This window comes from Heterodontus francisci, chromosome 10 (assembly GCF_036365525.1).
Source record: "Heterodontus francisci isolate sHetFra1 chromosome 10, sHetFra1.hap1, whole genome shotgun sequence".
NCBI classification, from domain to species: Eukaryota; Metazoa; Chordata; class Chondrichthyes; order Heterodontiformes; family Heterodontidae; genus Heterodontus; species Heterodontus francisci.
The window spans coordinates 41,208,224-41,228,284 of record NC_090380.1 but is presented as its reverse complement, the minus strand read 5'-3'; the positions used below and the strand labels follow the sequence as shown (position 1 = coordinate 41,228,284).

General features: G+C 44.0%; 1 protein-coding gene across 1 annotated transcript; it reads left to right on the top strand.

Moving 5' to 3' along the window:
- Positions 1-8,587: 8,587 nt before the first annotated feature.
- On the top strand, positions 8,588-12,343 carry LOC137374111 (kelch-like protein 34). The gene has a single exon (XM_068039875.1). The coding sequence runs from the start codon at positions 8,758-8,760 to the stop codon at positions 10,555-10,557; it is 1,800 nt and encodes a 599-aa protein (XP_067895976.1). The 5' UTR covers positions 8,588-8,757; the 3' UTR covers positions 10,558-12,343.
- The last annotated feature ends 7,718 nt before the right edge of the window (positions 12,344-20,061 follow it).

The following is a 20,061-nucleotide window of genomic DNA, read 5'->3' as shown; positions in this document are numbered from 1 at the left end:
CATACTCCTGACTTGTGCCTTGTAGATGGTGGGCAGGCTTTGGGGAGAAAGGAGGTGAGTTACTTACCACAGAATTCCCAGCCTCTGACTGCCCTTGTAGCCACAATATTTATATGAGTGGTCCAGTTAAGTCTCTGGTCAATGGTAACCCCTAGGATGTTGATCATGGGGGAATTCAGTGATGGTAATGCCATTGAACATCAAGGTGAGATGGCTAGGTTCTCTCTTGTTGGAGATGGTCATTGCCTGGCAATTGTGTGGTGCGAATGTTACTTGCCACTTATCAGCCCAAGCCTCAATATTGCCCAGGTCTTGCTGCATGCAGGCACGGATTGCTTCAGTATCTGAGGAGGAGCAAACGGTACTGAACCCTGTGCAAGCATTAGCGAACAACCCAGATGTTAGCAAGGAGGACTTTGCAGGGTCGGCTGGGCAGGTTGTGTCATTGACATTTCTGGTGCCTAGGTTGATGCCGGGTGGCCCGTCCAGTTTTATTCTTATTTGATTGTGGTTTGATACAACTGAGTGGCTTGCTTGGCCATTTCAGAGGGTACTTAAGAGTCAATTACATTGCTGTGGGTCCCATGTAGGCCAGACCAGGTAAGAATGGCAGATTTCCTTCCCTGAAGGTCATTAGTGAACCAGATGGGTTACCATTATGGAGACTAGCTTTTTATTCCAGATTTATTCATTAATTGAAATTGCACTAGCTACCATCGTGGGATTTGAACTTGTCTCCAGAGCATTAGCCAGGCCTCTAGATTATGAGCCCAGTAAAAATAAACAGTATGCTACTGTTCCATGCAGATGGGGTTGGTGGCATCTTGGTGGGTGCCACCAATCAGGCTATGTTGACTGTTGATCACACTGGTATGTCTTCTTCCATGCAATACCAGTGAAAACGTGACATCATGTGATTGAGATGCTCCCAGGAAAGTATTATATTCAGACATTCGCAAATCTTATTGGTAGCATTAGCTACTCCAGATTTTTTTGGGGTATAAAAGTCTTTGCCTACACTAATCATCTGCCACAGCAAGATGTATTCACCTCTCTCTGCACATGTGGGTGTGTAAGTGCTGAGAGATGGCCACAAAGCACCTCTTCTATATTCTTTCTTGTCTGGCATCCATCTTCTGGTTCTCCTCTTCTGAACACATTAGCTAGAGGGATTCTCAATGGGAAAACCATTCGTGGGTTTATGACTCTGGCAGTCAAAAAAAAGAACAATTTGGTGCAAGGGCTCATGAGAACCTAAGTTCCAGCAAAAAAAGGAAGTAAAACAATCAAAAAATGATGAATGGAAATTTATATTAGCAGTGATGTGTCCTTTAAATGACTTTCTGAATATAGCCACTGCCAAGTAACCCTGGCTCAGCTCACATGGGCATAATTAAGAGCTGATGTACTGCATAGTGTGCAGCCTCCTCAAATTAACTGTGATTTATTATCACTCCAACAGTTGACAGCCACTTAAATTAATGATATTCAAGTTTGAAGCCTGTTCAAGATACCTCTCAGTACCAGGGTTGGGTTTCTAAGTTGTAACTTCCAGTCTTAAAAATTAACTTATTAACATGCTTCATGACCTTTAGCTATGAGGATCACTTTCTCCAGCTTATTGGCAAATTGATAGCACCAAACAGATACCCCAAAATTTGGCTTTGTAGTGCTGGTAGTTTCGGTGCTATGGATGGTGGTTTAGTAGAAAAATGGCAGCTGCGCCGCTCTTGCCCACTTCCGGTGTGGCTCGCTCCGAACGACATGTTGTTGAGGGCATTAGTATGGCCGTTATGTGCCTGCATTGCAAGCATGCAAAGTAGGATGATTGTGAAGTCAGTCTCTAAGGCTGATTTGATGCCTTTCTAGTTAATGGCCTCTCTTAAACAGGCACAGTTGAACAGCACCATGGACTCTCCCACCAGCTTTATTTCAAGGCATCATCAACCAATTTGCAGGTTAGCTGACTATTACATACTACCAATATCCCTTGTAAGCTGTGCGGTTGTGCCCACAAGTCCCCATGCAGGCTGCACACAAGTCGGCCTCTTTAAGTTATCGTGCGTGCTCCAAAAAAATTAGCGGGTACATTGCTTTCTACTGACTCTTATCAGGTCTGTGGAAATACTGGGTGTTTGAAGGAGTTCATAAAAGTTGGTAAAGTCTGCAGGGAGTGGTGGTGGATGTTGGAAAGGCGGTGGTTGCTATTGTGAGGGCTCTGAGCATATCACTTGCTCCCAGTCATGGGGTCTATAGTTGCAATAACCCTTGGGCAGCAGCATCAGACAGAGAGATGGAACAGAGGCAGTAAAGAAGACAAGATGCTCACAGAGGAACAAGGATGAGAAGAAGGGTACTCAGCAGGTGGTCTTGTCCAGCACTTCTCCTAGCTGCACCTAAGCCAGCAGCAGTGTTTTCGGCAGCTGCGATTCACCTGGGAGGTGGTCACAGAACTCTGCCACGTCTTTGAAGCAGATCTGCAGCCTTAGCACAGGGCAAGCGCATTGCTGCCAGTGGCTGTCAAGGTGGCCCTGAAATTTTCTGCGAGCGGATCCTTCCAGGCTGGGACAGGCGACATAACTAACATCTCCCAGTTTGCTGCATCCAGGAGGTGGCAGAGGCTCTGTATGCCAGGAGAAGGGAATTCATTGTCTTCTTTCTAAAGAAGAAACACGCGATGTGTGCATGTGGCTTTGCCAAAATAGTGGCTTCCCCATGGTGCAGGGGTCATCAAGTGCTCACATGTGGCTTTGTGGGTGCCGTGTCTCAATTCTGAAACATACAGAAATCGCAAAATATACCATTCAATGTGCAGGTGATGTTCATCAATGTTCCCTCTAACTTCTGTTTGCTATGCGTGTCCAGTTTGTTGGACTTTGCGGCCCCTTTAAGAATGATGCTGGGCCGCACATGAGCAAATTTTAAACGGAATGTTGCTTATGCACAGCCTGTTTGATCTCTGTGCAGCACATTTTCATTTGCTGAGCAGCCATGCACCCACGCAGGTTAGAGGGACCACTGGTGTGTAACCACATCCAGAACATCATGATGGTGGCTGCCCGTTATCCTGGCAGCAGTTGCTATCCATTCATCCTGTGTCAGTCTGCTGTTCCAGCAATCTTTCAACCAGCTCATCGAACAGAGGGTGGCAGCTCAGTGACAAGGGCTATGCGCTCTACACCTGGCAGTGATGACTCTCCTTCACTTCCCAATCACATGTGGCCGGCAAGCACAAGAGCCATGTTACTTTTGGGAACTTCATCGAGCAGAACATCAGGGTGTTGAAGCAATAATTCTATTGCCTTGACTGCTCTGGAGCAGTCTGTCAGTACTCACTGGAGTGGACGCCCTGATTCGTGGTGGTCTATTGTATCCTTCACAACCTGGTCATCAGAAGGGCACAGCTCTTGCCACCAGCAGTTCAGCGAGTACCTCAGGAAGAGGAGGGAGAGGAGGAAAATGAGGAGGAAGGGAAGAGGCATCCGACACAATCACACTGTCCAGGAGTGCATCATCAGACTCTGGTTCTCCTGAATGAAAGCCCAGGTCCCCATTGTGCAACAGTTTTGCACCTTATTACCATTCTGTGATGAACCATCACATTGCCCTCTTTGTCATAATCCTGAAGTAAAAGCCACCACAAACCAACCATTCAATACCAACATTATCCAATAACATAACTAACACTTCATACAGCACTCAAATAATTATCCTTGTGCATTTCCTTATAGCCTGTCTTGCATGTGCCTTTGTCTGGCCTAGGGCTTCCACGCAGTGCTACCCCGATGGCTGCAACATATCTGATGGAAGGCTGCTGATGTCCTTGCAGAATGCCCTCAAGCAGCTCTAAGCCTTGAAGGCCCAGCTTCAGACTATACCACCTTGGCATGGACTTCAGCAGGCTGGCTGGCTGACAGGCAATAGTGAGGGCACCAGTGGAGTGGCTATGGTGGGAAGATGAATGTTATCATCCTGAGAGAGGAGAGGAGGCTCCTGCTCCACAGAGCCACTGCCACTCCTCAGGGCGATGCCTCAGCAATCCTAGTATTCTGCTGCAGCCACAGATTTCTGGACAACTGTGAGATCCTGAAAGCTTCCTTGAGCACTGGCATCCGCAGCCAAGGAGACAGCAGTCCAATCCTGTATGGCACCAAGCTGTACTTGTGTGGCAATTAGCTGAGATTTCATGACCTCAGTCTGAGCTTCTTGAGTAGCTTCTGCTTGTGTTATAATGGAAGCTGAGACAATGGCGATCAGGTTGGGTCCACAAATGTTCTCATGGAGTCAGCCACAACTTCCATGCTGGAAAGGACGGGCTCCAAGCTCCGTGCAAAGCCCTGTGTCAGGTTGGAGATGGACTCCTCCATACTCCTTGACAATGACATCAAGTTCTGTGGCAGGCCTGTCAATGCACCATACATTTCTGTGTGTATGCCCATCAGCCTTTTTCTACACGCCACCCTATTGAAGTCCTCATCTAAGTCCTGAGCAGCACCCTCTGCTATCCTTTCCCCTGCCTGGCTGCAATCCACCTGTGCCCACTGACTCACCATGTGCAGATCCCACCACAATGCTACCCTCTAAAGTTTGCACAGTGCCAAAATCTGAGCTGGTAGCTACAAGTGTCAGATTGAGCGACTGTGGTTCTTCCTCCTTAGTCTGCTCTCACTCTAGGCCTTCAGCCTTCAACACCACCTGGTGGCTAGGCGGCAGTTCTTGCAAATCTGAAAACATAAATCCAGAAGGGGTTTGGGGTAAGGAAAAGCAAGAGGTGTGTAGTTACACCATCTGCAGCTTGTACATTCTAACAGATTGTGGGATGAAGATGCAGTGGATTTGAGAAGGTGCATTAGGCAGGAACACTCTATCATCCTCAATGGCTTCAGCAATGCTGCTGGCCACAACCTCAATGATAGCTGGTCCAATTATTCCAGCACCGCCTCTTCTGTCAGGGTCAGCACATCCAGTCATGTCAGCCCCCCACTGGTTAGCTGCTGCCGTCCATTATGTGTCACCTTATCCTGCAAAATATTGGGAAATGTGTCAGTGAGTGTAGTGTGATGTGTTTGGGTGGTGTGGCTCCCACAGTTGACTAACTGACAGTGGGTATAAGCTGTGAGTGCATGGCTTCCTGCAGTGTGTGAGATTGAGATGAAGCATTTGAATGTGAGGTTTGAGGCGTGGTTGATTTAAATTGTTGGCAGAAGAGTGAATGCAGCAGTGTGTAGGATATGGAATGTGAAGATGCAGTCACTGACCTTGACCACTCATGTGAGGTCATTAAACTTCATTTGCCACTTCATCCGGGTCCTTGGGGCTAGATTGTTGGCATTGACCACTACAGTTAGCTGCTCTCACTGCCTTTCACTACTTACCTGGAGGGCCCCCGAGGGAAGATCATCTCTCTCCTCCTGTCCACCTCCTGCACCAAGACCTCCATCATGGCATCCCAGAATCTTGGGGCATACTCACTGACCTGTTGCACCATTTCTCTTTTTTCCTCCAGGTCTTCCACTCTTCTTCATGCAGTTCCAGCCACTGTTGCAGTCAGAAAGCATCTCACCTTTAAGAGGTGCAGTCTGGCTTTAAGTAGTGCAGGCCAGCTTTAAGTTTCTTTTTTTTCTTTCTTTCTGGCCTCCTTATCTCGAGAGACAATGGGTAAGCACCTGGAGGTGGTCAGTGGTGTGTGGAGCAGCGCCTGGAGTGGCTATAAAGGCCAATTCTAGAGTGACAGGCTCTTCCACAGGTGCTGCAGAAAAATCTTGTTGGGGCTGTTACACAGTTGGCTCTCCCCTTGCGCTTCTGTCTTTTTTCCTGCCAACTGCTAAGTCTCTTCGACTCGCCACACTTTAGCCCTGCCTTTATGGCTGCCCGCCAGTTCTGGCGATCGCTGGCAACTGACTTCCACGACTTGTGATCAATGTCACAGGACTTCATCTCACGTTTGCAGACATCTTTAAAGCGGAGACATGGACGGCCAGTGGGTCTGATACCAGTGGCGAGCTCGCTGTACAATGTGTCTTTGGGGATCCAGCCATCTTCCACGCGGTTCACATGGCCAAGCCATCTCAAGTGCCGCTGACTCAGTCGTGTGTATAAGCTGGGGATGTTGGCCGCCTCGAGGACTTCTGTGTTGGAGATACGGTCCTGCCACCTGATGCCAAGTATTCTCCAGAGGCAGCGAAGATGGAATGAATTGAGACGTTGCTCTTGGCTGACATACTTGTCCAGGCCTCGCTGCCATAGAGCAAGGTACTGAGGACACAGGCTTGATACACTCGGACTTTCGTGTTATGTGTCAGTGCACCATTTCCCCACACTCTCTTGGCCAGTCTGGACATAGCAGTGGAAGCCTTTCCCATGGGCTTGTAAACTTTATGTAGTGCTAACATTACTTGAACATGGCACCCCTGGTAAGGCGTGCAGCCACTCAACAGTAGGTTCAACACTGGGCTGCACGCCACAAACATTATAATTAGCAGGTAGCACAAAGTTTGCCTGCAGCATTTTGAACGAGTGCAGGGTAAGTGCGTAGTGCGATCATCCGCCCGATTTCAGGAGCTATCCAATTTAACACCAAAATAGAATGCACATTCCAGCAAGCAAATTTTTTTTACAAGATTTCAACAAAACTCGGAGTTGTGAGAACTTGCAACGTTAATCCTATTAAAAAGGTTCACATTCATTGGGGGAAAGGAGGGGGAGAGGGTGGGAAATGGGGGAAGGAGTAGTTTTTAATTGATGTAAGTCTTGCATTTTTGGGGTTTGGGCGTTCACACTTTGCGTATATAGGGAGTCCAGCAGTTTTGTGCATGGGGGCTTATGGAGGACTCAATTTTGTACCGGGGGCTTGCTCCATAGCCATGTGCAGAAACATGCGTTTCCGAGCGCAGCTCCAAAAGGTTGACTTCCCTGCTTTTAGTTATTGTATAACCCAGGCCGGACTCCTGTTGCAATAACTTCTTGTCCCGTGCAGTTTTTTCCCCCACCTTCTTTTATCTCATGGAATGCGTCCCCAGTCTAAAAACTGTAATGTCTGTTAAGTACAGCGTCAATAGGGACCCATCCTTAACACGTACATCCAAAGAAACAAAGTCAAGGCGAAGGATAAGGCGTTCTTAAAACTTGCTTACTGGCAAAATACCCTCCATTTCTCCAGGGAGTTTCACCAATGGGAAAGACGCAGCAGGAAAGTGATTCCATTGTCGAATGAGATGTGGACCATGGATAATCGATCATGAATCAGGAAGTGATTTTTACCTCACTCTCACCGCAGTTACTGCCCAAACTAAAAGCAAAATACTGCAGATGCTGGAAATCTAAAATAAAAACAAGAAATGCTGGAAATATTCAGCAGGTCTGGCAGCATCTGTGGAGAGAGAAGCAGAATTAACGTTTCTGGTCGGTGACCTTCATCAGAACTGCCCAAACTACTTGTGGAAAAATATACATCGCTGTTTCACTGCAGTCATTTTGAAGTAGTAATTGTGATTTTAGGACAGAACATCGACTTAATTTTTTAATGTTTCTACATATAACCGTCAGAGGTTGAGTGTTGAACATAAATTGTACAAACATGTTTTCACCTCCCTCCGGTCAAAGATTGAATCTAAATGCCGTTGTAATCGTATTGGAAAGGAGTCGGGGCAGAAATCATTTTCTTTAGCATTTCATCTTAAGTTTTCAGGTTAGTGGGGAAAGTCTGTGAATTGGATTGATACTCGCAGCAATCGACGGAGATTCCTGTGTGGGCTGGGAGTAGCGAACGCCTAAACCAGGACCTGGTAAGTGGAGTTTACGATCTCGCTACACACAGCGCAGAGAAGTTTCTTTGCTGATGGCCGTATATATTTGGATAAGGACCTTCCAGAAAATATAAAAAATATCAAATTTTCATACAGGAATAATTTGGATTACTCAAGAACATTATCAGTTGTGGCAGAGGGCTGTTTATAACCTTCCCTGAAAGATATGAGATTGAGTCTCAGTGTGAGGATAGTACACATTAGCGCCCTCTCTGCAGCAAGTATCTGTGCCAGCATGAGAATTCACATCCCCGGGTAGAGGATTACATTACACAGAGTGTGCAGCACTGAGACAGGCCATTCGGACCCACAGGTCCACGATGGTGTTTACGAGCCTCCTCCCACCCCTTCTTCATTTCATCCCATCAACAAGTCCTTCTAGGTGTCCGTTCAGACAGCCTCAGCAGCGAATAAAACAGAGGGCGGGACAGAGCAAAACATCCGAACGCAGACTTAACACTGGCTTGTTTTATTTGTTGTGTCTATTCTTGTCTCGGCGACCTACATTGACAACATAACGAGAAGTCACAGGCATACCAAGTTTTGGTATGAGCAAGTTTTCCTGTAGTTGAGTCCAGGAAAGTGTCGACTTCATCCTGCGGGGATTATCCACCGCGACACTGGATCGGCCATCAGTAAAATGCAGCAAAAATTTCAATTCAATATCATTCACCAGGATTTTTATTTAAAAGATTGCAACTCTGCATACTGGGGCTTATTTTTTTAATGGATAGGCCATGCAGCCAGTCACTTCCAGGATGGTGTTTTCAAGAGTTCTTCGATTTATGATGGAGAGGAACAAACTTGCGGGTTAACATCGCATTTGTGTCATCAAAAGCAACCTTTAGCTAAAAGGTGAGGCACGCTTTGGTGGCCCTTATTTTAAATACATGTAGACTGTTTTGACCTTCGCGACCGTTTCTACACTTGAGCCAAGACTGTGCCCAGTTTAATGTCGATACAGGAGCACACCACGAGCTATTTCCTGGCACTTTCTCCCACGCACGGAGAGACAGTTCTGTCCCACTACCAGACCCTCCGCAATGACAAGCTGCTGTGTGATATTGTGTTGGTGGCCGAGGGCACCGAGTTCAATGCCCACAAATCTCTCTTAGCGTGTGCCAGCGATTACTTCAGATCAATGTTCAAAGACTACACCAGAGAGTCGAAGGCCAGCGTGGTGTATTTACACATGGTGTCGGCCACCGGGCTCCAGCACGTGTTGGATTTTATCTACAACTCCTGCCTAGCGCTCTCCCTGGAGACCCTGCCACAGACTCTGGAGACGGCCAGTTATTTACAGGTGCTGGAGGCTGTCCGCCTCTGCTCTCACTACCTGGTTAGCAGCCTGAGTCCCGGCAGCTGCTGCCAAGCCGCCAACGTGGCCGCCAGGTTCGCGCTGTCCGAGGCGCAGAGAAGGGCTGAAGGTTACATCGCCTTAAACTTGTGGCGCCTCCTGGCAGCGGGGGTGGAGGAGAGCGGATTAATGGAGCTGAACCTCGAGTCCCTGCAGGTGGTACTGCAGTCCGAGCAGGTGCCCCGCCTGAAGGAGGCGGCCTTGCTGTCCTTGGCCCTGGAGTGGCTGAGCCGGGACCAGTGCAGGTGGGCCCAGGCCGACCTGCTGCTGCCCCACATCAGGTACGGCCTCATCCCCAGGGCAGAGCTGCAGAGGCTGAGCTCGGATCCCCGCGGCCACCTGCTGGAGAGAGCGGGAGCGCGGCAGCTGATCACCCGGGCCCTGGACTACCACCGGGCCGAGAGCCGGCAGCCGGTGCTGCAGAGCCGCCAGAGCACGCTGAGGAACCCGGAGAGGCAGCTGCTGGCCGTGGGGGGTGTCAGCCTGCAGCAGGGGGCCTCCAGCGTCCTCTGGGCCTTGAACCCGCGCACCAGGGAATGGAGCTCCGTCAGCCAGGGCCCCGCCATTCAGAACCACTGCGTGTGCGTCCTCGGTAACTTCCTCTTCGTCCTGGGAGGGGAAGAGCTGCAAGCGGGCGGGGATCCCAGGAAGGAGGAGGGCCTGGCCATCAGCAACCGGGTGCACAGGTACGACCCCCGCTTTAACACATGGAGCCGGGTGGCCAGCATGCTGAGCCGCCGGGCACAGTTCAGCTGCTGTGTGCTGGATGACTGTATCTTCGCCCTGGGGGGTCGCTGCGGCCTCCAAGCCTCTCTGGCCGCCGTCGAGGTTTACGACGTGAACAGCGGCCGCTGGGACAAAGTGCGGAAACTCCCTCACAAGATGCAGGGCCACGCTTGCGCCGTCCACAACGACACCATCTACATCTCCGGCGGCAAGTACGCCGAGCAGCCGGACGCAAGTAAGGAAATGTTCTCCTTCCACCCCCTGCAAGCCGAGTGGAAGAGGTGCCCGCCCATGACCATTGCTCGCTTCGGCCATCAGATGGCCACGGTGGGGGACAGCATCTTCTCCTTTGTGGGCATGTACGAGCCCTTCTGTGACATCGAGTACTACGACCCACTGCACAAACAGTGGCAGCGCCTGAGACCATTGCTCTTTGACCGCTCTTGCTACGGCCTGGCGGTGATGGATGCAAACGTGTATCTGGTCGGGGGTAAGAAATGGCATAACTCTCACGAGGTGGCAGCTCAGAGCGCGGTGATGTACGACCCCAACACGGACACCTGGAGAGAAGTCTGCAAGCTCCCATTGCCCTTATGTGGGACTCAGTGCGCTGTGCTACACCTCCCTGATCTTCCCGAGGCCGAAGGCAAACTGGAATTGCACAATTAGAAATGACCTTTTACACAATACAGGAAAGTCTCAGCTTCAATAAGCAGGTGGCTTTTCCGCACTCTGTCCATTACCAGTGAAACCTTGATGTTGGACAAACCCTGACTGGGTGCACTCATGCAATGGAGTAAATCTTCATTACTACAAAATCCCAGTCTATTTTGTTGGCCGTAGCATGACAGGAGACAGGTGTCACTTTTTTTTGCTATAGCTGAAATTACTAAACGCGTCCGTAAACTGAAATTTAATAAAAAACTCACATGAAAACGCCGTTTATCCAGTTCCCACCCTCCCCCAAATTTTGACTGATGTGGATCCTTGGGAAGGGTGCAGAGGAGTTATACCAAGGATGAGGGACTTCAGTTACGCGGAGAACCTGGAAAAGTTGGGATTGTTCTCTAGAGAAGGTTAAAAGATTTAGTCAAGATATTCAAAAGTATGAAGGATTTTGATAGAGTAGCCAAGGAGAAACAGTTTCCAGTATCAGGAGGATCGGTAACCAGAGGACACAGATTTAAAATAATTGACAAAAGAACCAGGGGATGAGGGGAATATTTTTACACAGCCTGAAAGGATGGTGGAAGCACATTCAATAGTAACTTTAAAAAGGGAGTTAGGTATTTATTTGGAAAGGAAAAATTTGCAGGGTTATAGGCGATGAGCATGGAAGTGAGACTAATTGGATAGCTTTTTCAAAGAGCTGACACAGGTAAGATGGGCCAAATGGCCTCCCATGCTGTATCATTCCATGATTTCTGAGAAGGCTTCTGCAATCCATGTCTGCAGGTTCATGTGAATCTGATCCTAGGGTGCTCTATTTGAAGGGCACTGAAGCCTGTAAATCCATATTACGCTGCCAGTTGTATCTCCTTGGTTGTAGGGTCTCTCTGTGGTGCATGGCTATCTTTAAATGTTACATGAGAGGGTGGGTGGCAGCCTGCACAATTTTTTTATATTAAAATATTTCCTTGAGGTCTGTTGTATGCCTGGGCACTTTACAACAAGGACTAATTTGGATTGACTCTTGACCCCCCCCCAAAGTACAATGTCATTTTTTTTCACCCATCCACATCGTAAACCACTGCACAATATAATGGCACAAGCGTGTGGTGAAAGTGCTAGTGGGGCATCAAAATGAACAGTGGACAGAGTTGGAATCATTTATTACAAACTGAATAGAAAATAGGTTTCTGCAAATGACAAGTTGCCAAAATTCACAAGTAGCTTATGAAGCTCAATTCAAGAGTTGCAATTTTAATAATGAGTGAGAATGCAATATATTATTCTGCAGCATTATGTATTACATTTGTACGGTTTAGTTCACCTATCTGATCCCACCAGTATGTGCATTGTCAAGTTAGTGGTATCAAGTTATTTGAATTGTACTTTTTCGTCAAATTTCAATGTCTTTGCCTGATGATTTCACACAAACCAACTTGACTGCAGGGAGGAAACCCAACGACAGACCACGTGTAGGAATGTTGTCCGCATTGACTGGGATATTATCAATAGACACATGTTTAACGAAGTCTTTGTGATCGTTAGTGATTTTCCAGTATTCTGTTACAGTAGTGTGAGCTTAATTTTGCAGGACATTCATTATTACATGGAATTTACAGCTTGCGATAAATGCACAGGATGACTCAAACTATTTAGTTGCCTTATTTGTTTTTCCCTGTTCTTAGAACATTAAATTGGGTCATGAAACTCAGACCCTCAGAAACAACTGGCAAAATATTTATTAATGTTTGAAAACAAGAATGTGACATGTATTGGAAAAGATCTATTTTCAGAATAAAATGATTTAAACTCAACACTGTGTTATGAAAGAAAGACATCCCAAAGCTTTACACAGCCAATTATGTTTGAACTGTAGTCACTGTTATGTAGGCAAATGCAGTAGCCAATCTGTGCACACCAAGACCCCACACATTTAATCTGTTTTGATGGAGTTGGTTGAGGAATCAATGTGGCCTGGACACTGGGAGAACATCCTAGTTCTCTGCATCCACCTGAGCAGAGAGAGGTGACCTGGGCTTAAGGTCTCATCTGAAATTTGTCTGCTGCCATTTTCACCACCAATATTGTCACTGCACAAGCAGTGCTTCCCCCACCACGCCTCATTTCAATTAGTTTGGTAATATCAGGCAAGGGGACAGCAGGAAGGTGGGGGGCTGGTAGGGTGGAAGTGGGACTGATCGGGGTTGGCAGGAGTGCTGTGGAGCTTTATTTCTTCAGTGTTGGCCACTGGCTAAGCCACATCCATGACTAGGAACTGAGCAGAGCAAAACCAATGCTTGGCAGAGGGGTTCTAAAACAGACACAAGTCCCCTTATTAGCATATACAAGGAACCTAATGCCTGTTTTACATGGCTATGCTGGATACTTAAAAAATGGCCTGACCTAATTTCAGATAGGATGTTCGTCAAGCCTGCTTAGGGCATAGGATATTGGTCTCCAAAATCGGGCCATGATGCACCCATTTTACAGATGTAAACCAGGCACAAGAATGCTCAATTTCTACTCCAGCATCTCCGACAATGCAGCACTTCCTCTGTACTGCACTGAAATGTCAGTCCAGATTATGTGCTTAAGTGTAATGGTGCTTGAACAAATGACCTAACCTGGAGGTGAGAGTGTTACCACGGAGCTAAGCTGACATTTGAGACTAGCCCAACATGGGAAAAAAAATCTCCTTCGTACTTCATTGCATATACAGAATGCTCTATGTATCATCCTACTATATTGAACCCTCTGCATCATTCAAGAACAGCGTCCACTATGTGTCATCTGAGCAATGCAACAAAGCTTAACTGCCTTCACCGCAAGATCTATTAAAGGAAATACTAACTTGTGAAATCTGTTGTTTGCATCGACATTTGATGTATAAATAATTCATAAAAAACAGCAGATTATAGCTTATTTCATCGATGAATAGTCTTCTGAACCCACCTTGTTTCTTCTAAGTGCTCAGTTAAACTCGGCCTCCTGTTTTTACCTGGATATGATTTTGACCGGTTTGCATCACGGTTAGGGCAAAAGCAGAACCCCAAGCATGCATACCCTAGAACTCAGCACACTGGTGCTGAAAGCTTTTATATTAGGCTTACCAGCCTTCGATATTCTCTTGGGTATGGTGGTGCTGGTCAATCCTGTAAGTGTTCTGAATGTCTTCCATTTCAGCATGTACCTGCACTGCCCACTATCTAATATGATACTGTAATCCAGCGGTGTAACAATTGGATCCCATTGTGAGCGGAATTGGATATTGCCTCTTTCACATGTGCGTTCACGTGTCCTCCAATTCTGAGGGTGGACCAAGAAACACTTGTTGAAATCAGGCCAAATATAAATAGTTAAACTCCTTTATTGTAATTGAACAAGCAACAGTCAAGAAAATTCCACTTGCTTAGCTCAATCTTGCTTCTCTCCATGAAAACTTGGGAAAAATATAAACCACACACCCTGTCCCTTCTGTAAGCTGATGCACTTGTTCCTGGTGTTACTTTTCTTTCTACACTACTTCTAACTGTAACCTTCTCTATCTTTTAAATTGTAGGACAGCATAAAGTCAGATGGAATTTATGGAATGAGTGCAGAACTATTTCTTAATGTTTGAAACAAAGAACCAGAGCAGAGTATTAATGCTGATGTTTAGATAGCTGGAAACCTAGCGATGAGGGAGAGTTTAGTATTATAAAAGCCATCCAATTTGATATGGTGGTATGGAAAAAAAAAAGTCTAATTGATTAACCTACTAATTGGCTTTCAGGATCGTCCGAATTCAAGACTGAAAGAATTGAAGCTTAGTGCTTGGTTGAGGCTAGAGTTCTGTGGTCTGGTTAAGTGTAAAATGTAGACCTTATGAGGAGAACACATGGTAAATTTTTGGGCCATCTTCACTGGTTGTGCAGATTGGAAAATTGGGATGCCTCGTAACTTTTAGCATTTGATTCCCTTGACCTGTACCTTCCATCTGGCTGCATTTTGTATGAGAGAATGCTTACGCATATCTTGTGTCATAGCCTTATCAAAGTTCCAGAATACATACAAAATTATTTAAATGAATACCTGCCACAAATTTCTGACTCTTGCACTGGGATTGAATGTTTTCCCTACAAAGCCTATTTTGAATGCAATGGAAGTTTTTAAAGGGGAATAAATCTTGGGATTGTTTTTGTTTCAATACCTACAGTACTTTTTTAGCACAGTGTTTTATTTTATTGCACATTGATTTCAAGATTTCCAAAATATTTATCAAAATGGATTTGGAATTTTTTGGAGGAGAAGTCTTTACATATTCGTTACAATAAGTTGGTTTTAAACATCACCCAAAGGAAGTTCTGTGTTGCCTACTAAGTCACAGCAAAGCAGACAGCAAAACATTCAGTTAGAGAACATCTGTAGAACAGGGACAGTTTTTAAAAAAGTAGCATATGAAAAGGAAGTTTTCCACCGTGCATTTCATGGGAGCTTACTGAACCTCAAGGTGTAAGCTACAGACTCTCTCAGTGGGCACTAAATGAGGCAAAGTTTATGTCAGGGCTTGTTTTGAAGTACCCAAACGTACAGTACACCATGGGCAAGAAGAACATGATTGAAGGTTGCACTTAGCATTGTACCACAACTGTACCTACCAGTCTTGGTAAACCTGCATAACAACTCTCCATAGAGAGCCAGATTCAGGGCTTTGCCATCTAGTGCCAAGACTCTCGCAAAATAGGTGTGGAACTGCCAATGACTGTTGAGGTTATTTCAGTATTTACTTTTTATACCTCAGGCTTATTGCAGGCAGGCTGCCCTATAGTCAGGCTACACAAGTGCCAAAGAAGGCAAACACTCCTTGCATCCACTTTATACAGCAGAACGTCCATTTTGCCAGCCATGAAATGGAGTTAGCTGCTGTGCTTCTCAGTTACTTCCCACTCTACTCCATGCCATTCCATTACATTGGGTTTCTTTGCACTTTTATTTTTTGCCTGCCATTTCTTTTCTCTCTCCTCCCCTTCAATCTTGGCAAAGGCTGCCCTTAGGTTGAAATGCCTATTCTAAAGGCTGTAAGGAATTTGCTTCAAGTGGCCATATCCTTACATTTTTTTTTTTACCAAGAACACCATTTTCCAGTCACCCATTAAGTTAGCTTTCTGCAGAAGGTAAAGCTACACTGGGAGCTGTGAATAATTATAGAAACGAGTTAATGCAGGAAAACATTTGCAATCAGCACGTTACATTACTGGCAGGATTAGAACTACAAATTTAGCCATTATGACTGGAATTCACCAAGACCGAAAGTTATGGTTTGGATAATCATTGTGGCTTGTTTGTCCTGCTCGAGCCTAATCTAAACCCTCTCCCCAAAAAGTCAAGTAATACCTGCAATAACGTGTTGCACAGCAGGATTATCCATGGTCCAGACATATCTACAAGGCAGCACACTATAAACATCTTTGAACTACTCTGCCTGACCAATGGCAAAACTTTCCTTTCAAATTAAGGATATTTTAGCATTTCCACAGTTTGATTAGTTTCCATATTATTTAAATGCCCTGTGATAAACAGGCCAACCGTTTATGTTTTAAGCATGTACTGCAACATCTTATATATCCATTCTCCTAGATTAATTATTGGGAGAATTGGATTTTAGTTACCTTGCTTGAGGAAGAGAAGATATTTGTTAATTTTCAGTAACATTCAACTAGGTACAAGAAAGTAGCTATCAAAAATGTGGCAGAGATAAATTGGTAATTTTGTACCCTATATCGGTTGACCATCATAACTTGATAAATTTTTTTAACCCATTTTGTAAACTTAAAAACTGCATTATCCTGAGAGAGTGGTGCTATAAGTAATTAAATTCAAATTTACTGCTGCAATTCTGTATAGTTGGTGAAACCTTGTTTAATTTTCTTCTTTTATCAAGTCCAAGCTAAATTCTAGATGTGACTTGGCAGTGAAACATGGTTGGCCCAAGCATATAACTAACAGCCCAAATTCCAGTGGAGGAAAAGAGGAACTGTAGAACAATCTAAATTATATCATGTACACCTGTATTTTCTTTCTGTCATTAGATGTGACATTAACGCATGATGCATAAACATGTTATCTGCAGCAGCAATTTCACTGTGACTTTTCAAATTACTTACACAATTCAGAAAAGATTCTTCTTAAGGAAAAGGTGATCGTCAAGCTCCCAGATTTATGCTGTAGAGAAAAAAATTAATTTGTAAATTGATGTCTTTGAGAGCTTAGTTGGTTGGGAATTTAGGAGCTTTTTAAATCTCCTTTTGCTCCAACTTTGATTTTATCCCCTGTGTCATCAGGCAAAATTTCCTGATGTAAAGGACAGGCAGGGAAGCTTTGCCAAACCCACTGCTGCTCTTGATCTATTTGCCAGGAATTTCATCAGCGCGCTCAAAGATGACTTCCCAGTGTTTTTTCCGACTGTGTACTGAAGTGTCTGGTAGCTGCTCAATAGCTCCCACTGCTGGCACTCCTTACGCTCCACAACACTTTCCAGCAATAAAGTTTACGATTGCTGAATTAGAACAAAAATTGGTCATCTTTTAAATCTGCCGTGGATTTCCACAGAATCTTTCAGATTACAAACCTCCAAACTGCTGCATGCATGTTATGCACACATGGATTAGACGAAAATAATAAAATATATAAAAATTTCAAGAACTTTATTTGACTATAGATTACCATATTCATAATTACCTTTGCTTTTAAGCTAAGAACAATAAAATATACACAGCAAATAACATACATTATTGTCGAAAGATTCATGTTTGTATCACAAGAAAGACTACCTTATGACTCCATGCTACACTTGCCACTTAGAAATAATGCAGTCTTTGAGAAACATCTTTCAAAATTTAAAACATTGAATGCGGTTCTTTACTAAGTAAAGTGCAAACCATAAAGCTGTTGCACAGCAACAGATCTTAATCTTCAAAACAAGGTTATAACTACATCATCTTTAAAGCCTGTAAACTACACTCAAAGTAGAAATAATTTTCCTTCTATCAATACACTTATTTTTTGGTCCATTACAAAAAAATCTGTCACAATGTACAGTACAACAGAGGCATAATGCTTGGTATAAGTGCCACAACTTGATATTCTTACTCAAGTATTTTTCTTTGAAATAATGACAAGTATTATATAAAACTTCACAATTCATTTGTCAGTACCCATGCAGTACATATATTTTTAGTTTATACAAATGTCTCTTTTTCGATTTCATTCTTGATTTGGAATCCATCCAAACCAAGGGATATTATTGTCTGCCTGTCTTTCATAGACTGAATTCATATCCCATGTTCTGAAAGAAGGCCACTTTCCTGCTCACTTGCAGTGGACAGAGTTAGGAAAATGTTGCGTTACTCATTTTAGAATATAATCTAGTTCAAAAAATGAACTTTTGAAATATTCCGTTTTATAAAGTTCCTCCCGCCCATTCACTGTTGCAGATATAACCTCTAAAACAAGCTTGTTGCACGCACAAAATAGGTATATAAGTCTTCAGCTGATGATGCATTTTTTGTGTTTTTTTGTTATTTAAAGCAATAGGTTCCTGCATACATACACAAGTAACTGATAAATACAATGTGCAAAAGGTCTGTTAGCATATGTGGTCATTTGAGTACATATTTTACTTTTTCAGCGGTAGTGCAGGGATAATACCACACAATGCTCAAGTATAAACTACAGGCTTGCAGCAATAGCAGCAACAGCAGAGCTTGTGATCATGAATACACTTAGCTGTTATTTAACATTAGGTTAAGAACCTGCAGAGACAACCTAGTTTCACTGCCTTAGGCCCAAGTTTAATTTTTTTTGCAAGTTAGACCAAAGTGTTATCATTGGAAAAATCATACTTCGCTATCAAGATACTCAAACTAACTTGCGTTATACTGTATTAGGATTACTTATTTTGGTTAATATCTTGATAAGTCTTTGCCAAGTCCCAGTTTCCTTTTTAATCAGTAGTGATGTAACATATTCATTTGGGTTATACATATAAATAACTGTTCTGCCTATCCCAAACCAATTATATACTGTACTGCACAATTTCCAATATTTTAAATATGCATTAAGTGTATGTGTTGCACGCAGTTTTGTTTGAGGTTTTTTTCTAAAACATAAGAAAATGTTCCCTAGTTCTTTGTGAGATTGGATCAATGTAAATACGCAGAAAGTGCAATTTTTGTTTTTGTCCTTTGGTACATTATACTTTTTATCATCATGTGCAAATAACTTCATTGAACATCATTGTAACAATAGCTTTTGTGAGACTAGTAAATTTTGATTTTTTTTTGCCATTTGCGAGTTTCCATGGTCTTGAATAGGTATTGAAAAAGAAATCATCATGGTGAATTAAATTTCACTAGGCACAAATGTGACCATGAGGCTGTCAGATTGTTGTAAAAATCCAACTGGTTCACTAACGCCCTTAGGGAAGGAAACCTGCCTTTCTTACCCAGTCTGGCCTATGTGTGATTCCAGTTCCTCACCAATGTGGTTGACTATTAACTGCCCTCTGGAGTGGCCTAGCAAGCCACTCAGTTGCATCAAAGCTCTACCAGCGGTTCAAGAAGACGACCCAACAACAAAACCTTTTCAGGACAAATAAAGATAGGCAATGAATGCCGGGCTTGCCAGTGATGCTCACAGCCTGAGAATGAATAGAAAAAGAAATCATCGCAGAAATTAAAAGTCTGTCTTCATCATGCTTAAATTGGATGTAAATCCACAACACAGAGCATCCTAAACCTCGCACCCAGCTTGCTGGAAGCCAAAATCTTGCACAACGGGAGTGGTAGTGAACAAAATGCTACTTATTATTCAAGGTTCTAGAAGTTGAAAATTATGGATGTAAAGGTTTACAGTTGAGTTTTTTTTTACTATGGAGAAACCCCATATAAAATAATTGAGTTGGAGTACTTTTAATGGAGCTTGAAAAGTACCGACCATCAGTGGGTCTGAAGAGTTTTAAATAATGTATGTTAAGTAGAGAATAGTCTTGAGAACTTACATATCTAGATTATGTGTATAAATTTGATGAGAAAGTTACTAAAAGTAAAGACATGTTTAAAATTAAGTAGATAAATCGAAATGAGAATAGTAAAACAGAAAAGATTGATAATAAAACAGAATGAAATTAAAGAGACGAGAGCTGTAGAGACAGGACTCAAATTAATGAGCTATACCAGTCTAACTTGCTTAATTTTTGCACGGTGTGAAGGTAATTTTCACCCTCATCACTTGGGCTGTAAAGTGACAAAGTGGGTCACTCATCCATTATAGAAACAAGCCAGTTTTCATTCCATTGATCTCACTGGAAATGAAAATCAGATCGACAATTTGCTCTGCCAGTTTATTGTTCACGTGGTGAAGGTTAAAACAGCCTCCATTATACTCCTAATTGACTCTCACATAAGTGACATGCATATTATGTGCATTCTTAAGACCTTTGACAATAATCCTTTTCTTCCTCCTTTC